The sequence below is a fragment of the Phyllobates terribilis genome, unplaced genomic scaffold (assembly GCF_046119375.1).
Source record: "Phyllobates terribilis strain yellow unplaced genomic scaffold, ASM4611937v1 Scaffold_7__3_contigs__length_470593459, whole genome shotgun sequence".
In the NCBI taxonomy this organism is placed as follows: domain Eukaryota; kingdom Metazoa; phylum Chordata; class Amphibia; order Anura; family Dendrobatidae; genus Phyllobates; species Phyllobates terribilis.
Genome location: NW_027362767.1, coordinates 423,502,207 through 423,515,871, shown reverse-complemented (window position 1 = coordinate 423,515,871; position 13,665 = coordinate 423,502,207). Strand labels below are relative to the sequence as shown.

Below are 13,665 nucleotides of genomic sequence, written 5' to 3'. Positions count from 1 at the left end.
GTGTCCCTAGTAAGCCGCTGTTTATCATGGTTACCACTCTGCTACAGTGAGCGGGAGGTTACCGCTCACTGTAGCAGAGTGGTAACCATGATAAACAGCGGGTTACTAAGTGCGCGTGTGTCCCTAGTAACCCGCTGTTTATCATGGTTACCAGCCTGATCGCTGGTCACACACAGCGATGGGTGCTGGCCAGCGGGTGGGCAAAGACCAAAAAATGGTCCAGGACATTTTGCAGCGATCAGCGACCTCACAGCCGGGGCCTGATCGCTGCAAAGTGTCACACATAGCGACATCGCTGGTGAGGTCGCTGTTGCGTCACCAAAACCGTGACTCAGCAGCGATCTCACTAGTGATCTCGCTATGTGAGACGGGGGCTTTAGGGTATTGTGGAGGACCCACCTTATGTTAGACGTTGCTCACTGTCTGTGATAGGCTTTGGATTCTTAAAACATACAAGGAACACTTAGAGACAGATATAGCAGATGTACGTCATATGCCAGGAGGGAGTGTGTGGACCAGGCTCTGGAATGAGCCTGCTCCATGCAAGGCAGGTGTCAGAATCAGAAAATAATCCAATCCCAGCTTTTTAACACCTTAGATTCCGTGGTTATTAGTGACAATGGCATCTATGCGGTTAGAAAAAAAAGCACACACACCGTAGTTTTACTTTTAATTTCAGACTAACTCATATTTTTAGATTCTCAGTTCTTGGACTCAAGAATAGTCCAACGCATCAATAGGCAGATACATTAGATAGTGATGTGATAAAGGGATGGATGTTGGTGTATGAAGCCTGCACTCTGTGCATCAGGACAGAAATCACGGTTGTAATATAACTGGACATATTGAGTAAGATTACTGTTTGCGGTGCGTTCATTTTTGTAGAAGATGTATTTGATCTGTTATGGCTATTGTCTGATCACTAGGGGTAGGATATGTAAATCGTTGTCTCTTACAGATATCCAGCTTTGATTTCACCCCTCGCTATGCTGTCATCTCGTACGCGTCGTTAGTAAAACCCATTGTGCTGCTGTCTGATGATGACAGTGTGGACGCTGACGCGGTCATTGAGAAGATTAAAGCATTTAAGTACACAGGTAATGGAGCTCACGACACTTTCCCAATAACTTTACTAACTATATACAATCACATGACCGATCACAATCAACAACTAATAGACTACAGTATAGTGGACTATACAAAGGGTTGTCCATTGTAGAAAACCCACCTCCAAATACCCTAATCGGGACTTGTGACCTAGTACAGGATATACCCATGATTGGATCCTCCTCTCTCCATTGCAGTTAAGAGGAAAAGCTTTGGAAGACCTGCCCAGTCCTTCTGCATCATCACTATTAACTTCTTAGTGACCTGTGACATACATGTACATCATATGTCAGGAGGAAGTGTTTAGTGCGGGTCGTCCAAGCCTGCTCCATACATGACTGGTGCTGGGATCGGGGATGAATCCATTCCCAGCTGTTTAATGCCTTACATTCCGTGGTCAACAGTGACAACAGCATCTAAGCAGTTGGAAAGAAAATAGGGGGGCGGCATTGGGTTTTTGCCACAGTTTTCCAAAATCATGGGTAAAACATTGCAGTTTTGGGAAATCCACAGCAAAAAAACACACTATCGCTTTACTTTCAGCCAAACCCAAATTTGTATATTCTCACTTTTTGTTTCTAGAACTGCCCAACAGTTCATTAGGCAAATACATTGTTGGTGATTGGACAGTGATGTAATGAGGGGATGGACGGATCATGGGTCTTGTCAAGTTTGGACAAACAGATTCTTTCCATCCTGTGGAAACTGGGTGAAGACCAACACTTGGTCTCCCCACTGGTATTCTGTCTGCTTCATCCACTCCAGAAAATCTGTAATAAAAATAATTCCTCTTCTACTTTTTAAGGGAATATTGCCTGTACATACTATTCCAAATTTGTGGCTCGTGATATGCAGACACCTGACTGCATTACTGCTTTTCTTTCTGTCATAAAGAGAAATTAAAATCCATAAGACGTATCCAGAGAGCAGGAGACATATCACCCTCACATTGAACATATGGGATTAATTGTGGCTTAGAGAAACTAATTATAGCTGGGGAAAAGAGAAAACTAATTATAACTAGGAAGTGAGAGAGAGCTGGCACGTCCATCTCAATTGAAGTAGGGACATCCCACAGTGACCAGGTAATTACAATAGGGAGATTTGCTGGGAAAAAAGACATCAAGTCTGAAATTTGTTTACTCAGAGGTGGGGCAGTATGCTTCCAAACTAAAGAGCTTCCTCTGATCAAAGTTCCGATCAAACGATCTTCTTTCTGATCTTCTTAGAGTTTTTGAAGCCAGTGTTCAGTGATAAATATTGGGGTTTGCATCGATCCCATATTTAGGGGAGATATATTTTCAGTGTCATTGCGAAGGGACGAGCATAACACATTCACTCACATCACCATAAAGCCCTTCTAACCCCTCTAACTATACAAGCCAGGCCATGTTTTATCTCTATAGACAGATAAAATCACGATAAGAAACATGACAACAATATCTACAACCTGGGACCTCCAGGGGCAAAGATATCCTGTAAGTTGGGGATCTCATGGAATTCTGAAGGACCTAGCACATCCTACAGCCAGCCTCACAAAGGCAGGGGTATGTAGGCATAGCATTGAGCTAACAAAAATGTTAGGGTCTCTGTCTTTGTCATTCTGGAAGGCAGAGTTCACTGTGAGAGTGGTTGATTTTCCCAATCAGACTACTTCCCTCTATAAAGATAAACGCATTCCTGCAACATCAGGTTTAGTACTTCTCTTTCGTTATTCATTTCTATTTTATGCAATTGTATATATCGTATTATTTTGTTCACATATAATCTTTGTGTATTTTTTTTTACAAACACTGCCTACCTTTCTGGATTAAATATATAACATTTAATAGTTCTGTTCCTCTTGCTCTATAAACCGCACCCCTAAAGCCATACGCTACCTGTAACAGATGTCCAATTGGCCTGTATAAACGATTGGTAGTGGGCAGTGACAGCAGCTAGTAGAGGTTCCTTTTTTTTTGTTCATGTGAAGCTGGAAGTGACCGTACCAGCATGTGCATATATACATATATATACAGTACAGACCAAAAGTTTGGACACAACTTCATATTTAAAGATTTTTCTGTATTTTCATGACTATGAAAATTGCACATTCACACTGAAGGCATCAAAACTATGAATTATCACATGTGGAATTATATACTTATCAAAAAAGTGTGAAACAACTGAAAATATGTCTTATATTCTAGGTTCTTCAAAGTAGCCACCTTTTGCTTTGATGACTACTTTGCACACTCTTGGCATTCTCTTGATGAGCTTCAAGAGGTAGTCACCGGAAATGGTCTTCCAACAATCTTGAAGGAGTTCCCAGAGATGCTTAGCACTTGTTGGCCCTTTTGCCTTCACTCTGTGGACCAGCTCACCCCAAACCATCTCGATTGGGTTCATGTCTGGTGCCTGTGGAGGCCAGATCATCTGGCATAGCACCCCATCACTCTCTTTCTTGGTCAAATAGCCCTTACACGACCTGGAGGTGTGTTTGGGGTCATTGTCCTGTTGAAAAATAAATGATGGTCCAACTAAACGCAAACCGGATGGAATAGCATGCCGCTGCAAGATGCTGTGGTAGCCATGCTGGTTCAGTATGCCTTCAATTTTGAATAAATCCCCAACAGTGTCACCAGACAAGCACCCCCACACCATCACACCTCCTCCTCCATGCTTCACAGTGGGAACCAGGCATGTAGAGTCCATCCGTTCACCTTTTCTGCGTCGCACAAAGACACGGTGGCTGGAACCAAAGATCTTAAATTTGGACTCATCAGACCAAAGCACAGATTTCCACTGGTCTAATGTCCATTCCTTGTGTTCTTTAGCCCAAGCAAGGCTCTTCTGCTTGTTGCCTGTCCTTAGCAGTGGTTTCCTAGCAGCTATTTTACCATGAAGGCCTGCTGCACAAAGTCTCTTCTTAACAGTTGTTGTAGAGATGTGTCTGCTGTGTGGCATTGACCTGGTCTCTAATCTGAGCTGCTGTTAACCTGCGATTTCTGAGGCTGGTGACTCGGATAAACTTATCCTCAGAAGCAGAGGTGACTCTTGGTCTTCCTTTCCTGGGGCGGTCCTCATGTGAGCCAGTTTCTTTGTAGCGCTTGATGGTTTTTGCAACTGCACTTGGGAACACTTTCAAAGTTTTCCCAATTTTTCACACTGACTGACCTTCATTTCTTAAAGTAATGATGGCCACTCGTTTTTCTTTACTTAGCTGCTTTTTTCTTGCCATAATACAAATTCTAACAGTCTATTCAGTAGGACTATCAGCTGTGTATCCACATGACTACTGTACAACACAACTGATGGTCCCAACCCCATTTATAAGGCAAGAAATCCCACTTATTAAACCTGACAGGGCACACCTGTGAAGTGAAAACCATTTCCGGTGACTACCACTTGAAGCTCATCAAGAGAATGCCAAGAGTGTGCAAAGCAGTCATCAAAGCAAAAGGTGGCTACTTTGAAGAACCTAGAATATAAGACATATTTTCAGTTGTTTCACACTTTTTTGTTAATTATATAATTCCACATGTGTTAATTCATAGTTTTGATGCCTTCAGTGGGAATGTACAATTTTCATAGTCATGAAAATACAGAAAAATCTTTAAATGAGAAGACGTGTCCAAACTTTTGGTCTGTACTGTATATATATTCCATGCATTGGAATTGGAGGTGAATATACCATACGCCAACTGTGAGTTCCCCAATAACCGGCTTAGCAGTAGAAGCAGCCGCGGCCTCGTCCATCACTCGTCAGCCAATTGCGTAAATGTCCTGATGAAAGGAGGCAGCGGAGTTTCGTTCCCCTGACAAACTGGTGATAGCGGTGGGATTTGTGTGATCTCTCCAGTGTCACCTGTGACTAAGTGGTAACAGTGGTGGGATCTGTGTATCCCCCCTGGCTGTTATCCTTGACAATGATCATCCAACTTATTTATTTTATAGCTCATGGAGATAAAACAGGAACGAATACTCGGGGTGGTCTAAAAGAAGCTTTCAACATGTTGTCTCTGGAAAATACGAGAAATCCCCAAAAGTTCCAGGAAACAAGAAATGTAATCCTGCTGATGACAGATGGCAAGTACCAGGTCACAGATATAACCTTATCCAGTTTTTAATTCTTGTCCTCTTCAACTGCATCTTCTTCCTCAGTCAGTTCTTCATCCTCACCCTCACAGATGGTGCTTCACACTCACCGCCACAGCCGATGCTTCTCACTTACCCTCACAGCCGGTGCTTCACACTCACCCCCACAACCGGTGCTTCACACTCACCTCTCCAGCCGGTGCTTCACACTCACCCCCACAGCCGGTGCTTCACACTGACCCCCACAAGTGGTGCTTCACACTCACCCCCACAGCCGGTGCTTCTTACTCACCCCCAGAGCCGGTGCTTCATTCTCACCCCCACAGCTGGTGCTTCACACTCACCACCACAGCTGGTGCTTCACACTCACATCCACAGCCGGTGCTTCACAATCACACCCACAGTCAGAACTTCACACTCACACCCACAGCTGGTGCTTCTCACTCACCCCCATATCCGGTGCTTCACTCTCACCCCCACAGTCAGTGCTTCACACTCATCTCCACAACTTATTCTTCACACTGCCCCCACAGCTGGTGCTTCACATTCACCCCCACAGCCGGTGCTTCACACTCACACCTACAGTCGGTGCTTCACACTCACCCCCACAGCCGGTGCTTCACACTCACACCCACAGTCGGTGTTTCACACTCACCCCCACAGCCGGTGCTTCACACTCACATCTACAGTCGGTGCTTCACACTCACCCCCACAATCGGTGCTTCACTCTCACCCCCACAGCCGGTGCTTCACACTCACCCCCACAGCCACCGGTGCTTCACACTCACCCCCACAGCTGGTGCTTCAAACTCACCCCCACAGCCGGTGCTTCACACTCACAACCACAGCCGGTGCTTCACACTTACCCCCACAGCTGGTGCTTCACACTCACCCCCACAGCCGATGTTTCTCACTAACCCCCACAGCCGGTGCTTCACACTCACCCGCACAGCCGGTGTTTCACACTCACCCCCACAGCCGATGCTTCACACTCGCCCCCACAGCCGGTGCTTCACACTCACCCCCACAGCCGTTGCTTCACACTCACCCCCACAGCTTATGCTTCACACTCACCCCCACAGCTGGTGCTTCACACTCACCCCCACAGCTTATGCTTCACACTCACCCCCACAGCTGGTGCTTTACACTCACCCCACAGCAGGTGCTTCACATTCACCCCAGCAGCCGGTGCTTGACACTCACCCCCACAGCCGGTGCTTCACACTCACACCCACAACCAGTGCTTCACACTCACCCCCACAGATGGTGCTTCACACTCACCCCCACAGCTGGTGCTTCACATTCACCCCCACAGCTGGTGCTTCACTCTCACTCCCACAGCCGGTGCTTCTCACTCACCCCCACAGCCGCTGCTTCACACTCTCCCCCACAGCCGGTGCTTCACACTCTCCCCCACAGCCGGTGGTTCACACTCTCCCACACAGCCGGTGCTTCACACTCTCCCCCACAGCCGGTGCTTCACACTCATCAACACAGCCGATGTTTCTCACTCACCCCCACAGCCAGTGCTTCACACTCAACCCCACAGCCGGTGCTTCACTCTCACTCCCACAGCCGGTGCTTCACACTCAACCCACAACCGATGCTTCAGACTCACCCCCACAGCTTATGCTTCACACTCACCCCCACAGCTGGTGCTTCACACTTACCCAACAGTCGGTGCTTCACACTCACCCCCACAGCCGGTGCTTCAAACTCACCCCCACAGCCGGTGCTTCACACTCACAACCACAGCCGGTGCTTCACACTTACCCCCACAGCTGGTGCTTCACACTCACCCCCACAGCCGATGTTTCTCACTAACCCCCACAGCTGGTGCTTCACACTCACCCGCACAGCCGGTGTTTCACACTCACCCCCACAGCCGATGCTTCACACTCGCCCCCACAGCCGGTGCTTCACACTCACCCCCACAGCCGTTGCTTCACACTCACCCCCACAGCTTATGCTTCACACTCACCCCCACAGCTGGTGCTTCACACTCACCCCCACAGCTTATGCTTCACACTCACCCCACAGCTGGTGCTTTACACTCACCCCACAGCAGGTGCTTCACATTCACCCCAGCAGCCGGTGCTTGACACTCACCCCCACAGCCGGTGCTTCACACTCACACCCACAACCAGTGCTTCACACTCACCCCCACAGATGGTGCTTCACACTCACCCCCACAGCTGGTGCTTCACATTCACCCCCACAGCTGGTGCTTCACTCTCACTCCCACAGCCGGGGCTTCTCACTCACCCCCACAGCCGCTGCTTCACACTCTCCCCCACAGCCGGTGCTTCACACTCTCCCCCACAGCCGGTGCTTCACACTCATCAACACAGCCGATGTTTCTCACTCACCCCCACAGCCAGTGCTTCACACTCAACCCCACAGCCGGTGCTTCACTCTCACTCCCACAGCCGGTGCTTCACACTCAACCCACAACCGATGCTTCAGACTCACCCCCACAGCTTATGCTTCACACTCACCCCCACAGCTGGTGCTTCACACTTACCCAACAGTCGGTGCTTCACACTCACCCCCACAGCCGGTGCTTCAAACTCACCCCGACAACCGGTGCTTCACACTCACACCCACAGCCGGTGCTTCACACTCACCCCCACAGCCGGTGCTTCACACTCACACCCACAACCAGTGCTTCACACTCACCCCCACAGATGGTGCTTCACACTCACCCCCACAGCTGGTGCTTCACATTCACCCCCACAGCTGGTGCTTCACTCTCACTCCCACAGCCGGGGCTTCTCACTCACCCCCACAGCCGCTGCTTCACACTCTCCCCCACAGCCGGTGCTTTACACTCTCCCCCACAGCCGGTGGTTCACACTCTCCCACACAGCCGGTGCTTCACACTCTCCCCCACAGCCGGTGCTTCACACTCATCAACACAGCCGATGTTTCTCACTCACCCCCACAGCCAGTGCTTCACACTCAACCCCACAGCCGGTGCTTCACTCTCACTCCCACAGCCGGTGCTTCACACTCAACCCACAACCGATGCTTCAGACTCACCCCCACAGCTTATGCTTCACACTCACCCCCACAGCTGGTGCTTCACACTTACCCAACAGTCGGTGCTTCACACTCACACCCACAGCCGGTGCTTCAAACTCACCCCGACAACCGGTGCTTCACACTCACACCCACAGCCGGTGCTTCACACTTACCCCCACAGCTGGTGCTTCACACTCACCCCCACAGCCGGTTTCTCACTAACACCCACAGCCGGTGCTTCACACTCACCCCCACAGCCGGTGTTTCACACTCACCCCCACAGCCGATGCTTCACACTCGCCCCCACAGCCGGTGCTTCACACTCACCCCCACAGCCGGTGCTTCACACTCACCCCCACAGCTTATGCTTCACACTCACCCCCACAGCTGGTGCTTCACACTCACCCCCACAGCCACCGGTGCTTCACACTCACCCCAACAGCCGGTGCTTCACACTCACACCCACAGCCGGTGCTTCACACTCACACCCACAGCCAGTGCTTCATACTTACCCCCACAGCTGGTGCTTCACACTCACCCCCACAGCCGATGTTTCTCACTAACCCCCACAGCCAGTGCTTCACACTCACCCCCACAGCCAGTGCTTCACACTCTCCCCCACAGCCAGTGCTTCACACTCATCAACACAGACGATGTTTCTCACTTACCCCCACAGCCAGTGCTTCACACTCAACCCCACAGCCGGTGCTTCACTCTCACTCCCACAGCCGGTGCTTCACACTCAACCCACAACCGATGCTTCAGACTCACCCCCACAGCTTATGCTTCACACTCACCCCCACAGCTGGTGCTTCACACTCACCCAACAGTCGGTGCTTCACACTCAGCCCACAGCCGGTGCTTCACACTCACACCCACAACTGATGCTTCACACTCACCCCCACTGCCGGTGCTTCACACTCACCCCCACTGCCGGTGCTTCACACTCTCCCCCACAGCCGGTGCTTCACACTCTCCCCCACAGCCGGTGCTTCACACTCTCCCCCACAGCCGGTGCTTCACACTCATCCACACAGCCGGTGCTTCAGTCTGTTACGGATCCGGGTGGTGGAACCTCTGTGCTGCAGTGCAAGGAGGGACCAGAGGGGCATAACTAGGTATCAACCCGGACTCACCAAGGTCGCACGGCGGCTCAATCGACTCCGTGAACCAGGGAAGGACCGAGCAGAGGGACCAGTTGCTACTCTGGGCCTGTCCTTGTATGAGAGCAGGTGACTCGCACAGGTAACTGGCAGGAGCCTCCGGGTAGGCACGGCAGGTAACTAGTAGGAGCCTCCAGGTAGGCTGACTGATAGGCACGGCAGGTAACTGGTACGTTCTCCGGGTAGGCAGGCAAGCCTGGCCCATAGACAGACTGGCGGGTTAGGATCATAGGCAGACCGTTGGGCTGGAGAGTACACTTTGCTGGCGGAGACAGGTAGTCAGGCTGGCGGACTGGACTGGTAGTCTGGCTGGCGGACTGGACTGGTAGTCAGGCTGGCGGACAGGACTGGTAGTCAGGCTGGCGGACTGGACTGAAATCAGGCTGGCGGACTGGACTGGTAGTCAGGCTGGCGGTCTGGACTGGAAGTCAGGCTGGCGGACTGGACTGGTAGTCAGACTAGCAGCGGGACCTAAGGGCTGAAACAGAGCTACAACCTTGCACGGGCACCTCCATTTGGATGAGTTGCCTTTTATATGAGAGGTCCTCCGGACCTGGTTGAGCACCGCTTCCGGAAGAGGAAGCATCAACCTCCAGAAAGAACTGTTTGTTGCAATCTGGACGGTGAAGCACTGGGGCAGAAGAGAAGGCTTGTTTTAAGGAGAGGAAGGCCTCCTCCGCTTCGGACGGCCTTTCCTTAGGATTTGCTCCCTTACGGGTGAGCACAGAGATGGGAGCAGTCCGGGAAGAGAAATGTGGGATGAAGACGGTAATAGTTGGCGAAGCCCAGGAATCGCTGAATCGCCTTCAACCCCTCCGGACGGGACCACTTTAAGACTGCAGAGACCATCTGTAGACCTGTCTTAGAGATAATATAGCCTAGGAATGGAAGAGAGGTCTGCTCGAAGAGGCATTTCTCAAATTTTGCGTATAGGTGATTCTGCCTGAGCCTAAGCAGGACCTGACGAACATCCCTCCGGTGTGTGGGAAGATCTGGAGAGAAGACCAAGATGTCGTCCAGGTACACCACCACGTACGAATATAAGAGGTCACGGAATATGTCGTTAACTAATTCTTGGAAGATGGCTGGAGCATTACAGAGGCCGAAGGGCATCACACGGTATTCATAGTGGCCGTCCCGGGTATTGAATGCCGTCTTCCACTCGTCTCTTTGGCGGATCCGGACCAGGTTATACGCCCAATGAAGATCGAGCTTGGTGAAGATCTTCGCACCTTTAAGGCGGTCGAACAGCTCAGAGATGAGCGGCAGGGGGTATTTGTTTTTGATAGTAATTTGGTTGAGTCCTCTATAATCGACACAGGGGCGTAGTGAACCGTCTTTCTTTTTTATGAAGAAGCATCCGGCTCCAGCCCGGGAGGTAGATTTCTGGATGAATCCCCCAGCCAGATTTTCTTCGATGTACTCCGACATGGCCCGGGTTTCGGCCAACGACAACGGGTAGATACGCCCACAGGGTGGAGTGGCACCGGGTACCAAGTCGATCAGACAATCATAAGGCCTATGAGGTGGCAGTGTCTCTGCTTCCTTCTTGTCAAAGACATATGCATAGGACCAGTAAGGTGCTGGTAGACCAGGTAAATTAGCCGGAGTAGATGGAGGTCGAGCCGGGCGAACCAGGACCAGGCAGGTCTCATGGCAATCCTGCCCCCAACGGAGCACCTCACCGGATTGCCAATTCAGAACGGGTTCATGTCTCTGTAGCCAGGGTAGATCTAGCAAAAGGAAGTGAGAGAGTACGGAAAACACATGGAAGAGTACACTTTGCTGGCGGAGACAGGTAGTCAGGCTGGCGGACTGGACTGGTAGTCTGGCTGGCGGACTGGACTGGTAGTCAGGCGGGCGGACTGGACTGGTAGTCAGGCTGGCGGACAGGACTGGTAGTCAGGCTGGCGGACTGGACTGGAACTTAGGCTGGCGGACTGGACTGGAAGTCTGGCTGGCGGACTGGACTGGTAGTCAGACTAGCAGCGGGACCTGAGGGCTGAAGCAGAGTTTAGGACACAAAGCTACAACCTTGCATGGGCACCTCCATTTTGGAGGAGGTGCCTTTTATATGAGAGGTCCTCCGGCCATTGGCCGGGGACTTCTTAGGATGGCGTGCGCGGCCCCTTTAAGAGGGAGGGTGCGCACAGCATCCCGGGTACTGTACTTAGGGCATGCGTGTGGCGCCCTGCTGCACACGGTGCCACAGAACCCAGAAGGGTGCACCGACGGATTTCTCCACAAGAGGCCCTCACTACATGCAAACACCTCCACCTTCCACCTCATACCAGCAGAGAGAGCCCTGATAGGGATATATAAAGGGAAGGTGGAGCCAGGTAGCTCAGTTAGTCTACAGAGAGTTTAGAGTGTGCTCAGGATGTAACAGAACGCAGGCTGCTGTGTGAGGCAAGCTAGGCCTCCAGCAGCTCTGAAGCCTAGTGAGGGCCCCGAGCGTGGCCAAAGGCGAGAGGAAGGAAGGAGTGATAAAGGGGGCAGAGGAGCATAGTAAGCTCACCCCGATATATATACCTGACACCGGGTCCGAACCTACGGGGACCCTTTACACCCAGTAGGGACAACCGGAACCCCTGGAGAACTACAGGTCCCAGGAACACCAAGCTGAACTCATATACAGGACTAGGAATCACGAAGGCCCCAGCATCCAGGGAGAGTGATTGCCAAAAGAAAGTCCTACTACCAAGTCAGCAGGTGAAGGAGAGATCTAGCATAGAAGCCAGGCCTAGCTCCAGGCAGGTCAGGAGCTTACACAGAGGCAGAAACAGATCAGGAGGCCTTATACCCACTCCCTGGGGAGAAGTCCAAAAGTGCACCCTTCACCTGCAGTGCCCTGGACCGTACCTAACAGCTGTACCAGTAAAGGTAACGAAGCGAACCCCCCTGTCTCTGTCCATTACTCCTGTGGCGCCATCGTTCTCTCCCTGCACCACAACGCCCAGCGCACCATCCATCTACTTTCCACTGCCCTGAGGCCTGCTTCGCCTGTGTGGAGCCGTACCATCTTTAGCTGCCCTGACATCTGCCTCAGAGGACTGTTGCAGCGATGGTGATCTTCACCAGACACCACAGGTGGCGTCACGAATTTTCTGAACTGTTATTAGTATTTTCTACCCCTTTGTGCTCTGACCGCCCTGGGCCAGCCACCGTGATATACTACCCCGAATAGTAAGGCCCCTGGGGGCGAGTCATGCGCGCGCTCACTCCCTCTTAAAGGGGCGGCGCAGCAGCAGGGGAACCGGAAGACGCCGGGCCAGGAGCGCGGCGGTAAGGGGGACAGCGTCTCTGCCTGTCAGGGGTCAGAGATGCCGATACTACACACTCTCACCCCCTCAGCCAGTGCTTCTCACTCACCCCCACAGCCGGTGTTTCTCACTCACCCCCACAGCCGGTGCTTCACACTCACCCCCACAGCTGGTGCTTCACTCTCATTCCCACAGCCGGTGCTTCACACTCACCCCACTGTCGGTGCTTCACACTCACCCCCACAGTTTATGCTTCACACTCACCCCCACATCTGGTGCTTTACACTCATCCCTCAGCCGGAGCTTCACATTCACCCCACAGCTGGTGCTTGACACCCACCCCCACAGCCGTTGCTTCACACTCACACTCACAACCAGTGCTTCACACGCAACTCCACAGCTAGTGCTTCACACTCACCCCCACAGCTGGTGCTTCACACTCACCCCCACAGCCTGTGCTTCACACTCACCCCCAAAGCCGGTGCTTCACTCTCACCCCCACAGCCGGTGCTTCACACTCACCCCACAGCTGGTGCTTAACACTCACCCGCATAGCCGGTGCTTCACACACACACTCACAACTGGTGCTTCACACTCACCCCCACAAACGGTGCTTCACACCCACCCCCACAGCTTATGCTTAACACTCACCCCCACAGCTGGTGCTTCACACTCACCCCACAGCCGGCGCTTCACACTCACCCCACAGTCGGTGCTTCACACTCACCCCCACAGCCTGTGATTCACACTCACACCCACAACCAGTGCTTCACACTCACCCCCACAGCTGGTTCTTCACACTCACCCCCACAGCCGGTGCTTCACACTCTACCCCACAGCTGGTGCTTCACACTCTCCCCCACAGCAGGTGCTTCACTTTCACCCCCCCCAGCCAGTGCTTCTCACTCACCCCCACAGCCAGTGCTTCTCACTCACCCCCACAGCCGTTGCTTCTTACTCACCCCCACAGCCAGTGCTTCACACTCACCCCCACAGCTGGTGCTTCACTCTCACTCCCACAGCCGGTGATT

The 13,665-nt window shown here is 52.1% G+C and overlaps 1 protein-coding gene across 3 annotated transcripts in view; it reads left to right on the top strand.

Moving 5' to 3' along the window:
- The window catches only part of LOC141155151 (complement factor B-like), a 132,900-nt gene that overhangs the window by 16,578 nt on the left and 102,657 nt on the right, over positions 1-13,665 (top strand). For all 3 annotated transcript variants that reach the window (XM_073641837.1, XM_073641836.1, XM_073641838.1), the window contains exons 7-8: positions 959-1,097; positions 5,044-5,175. In XM_073641837.1, coding sequence (XP_073497938.1) covers positions 959-1,097; positions 5,044-5,175 — 271 coding nt within the window. The remainder of the gene's footprint in view (positions 1-958; positions 1,098-5,043; positions 5,176-13,665) is intronic.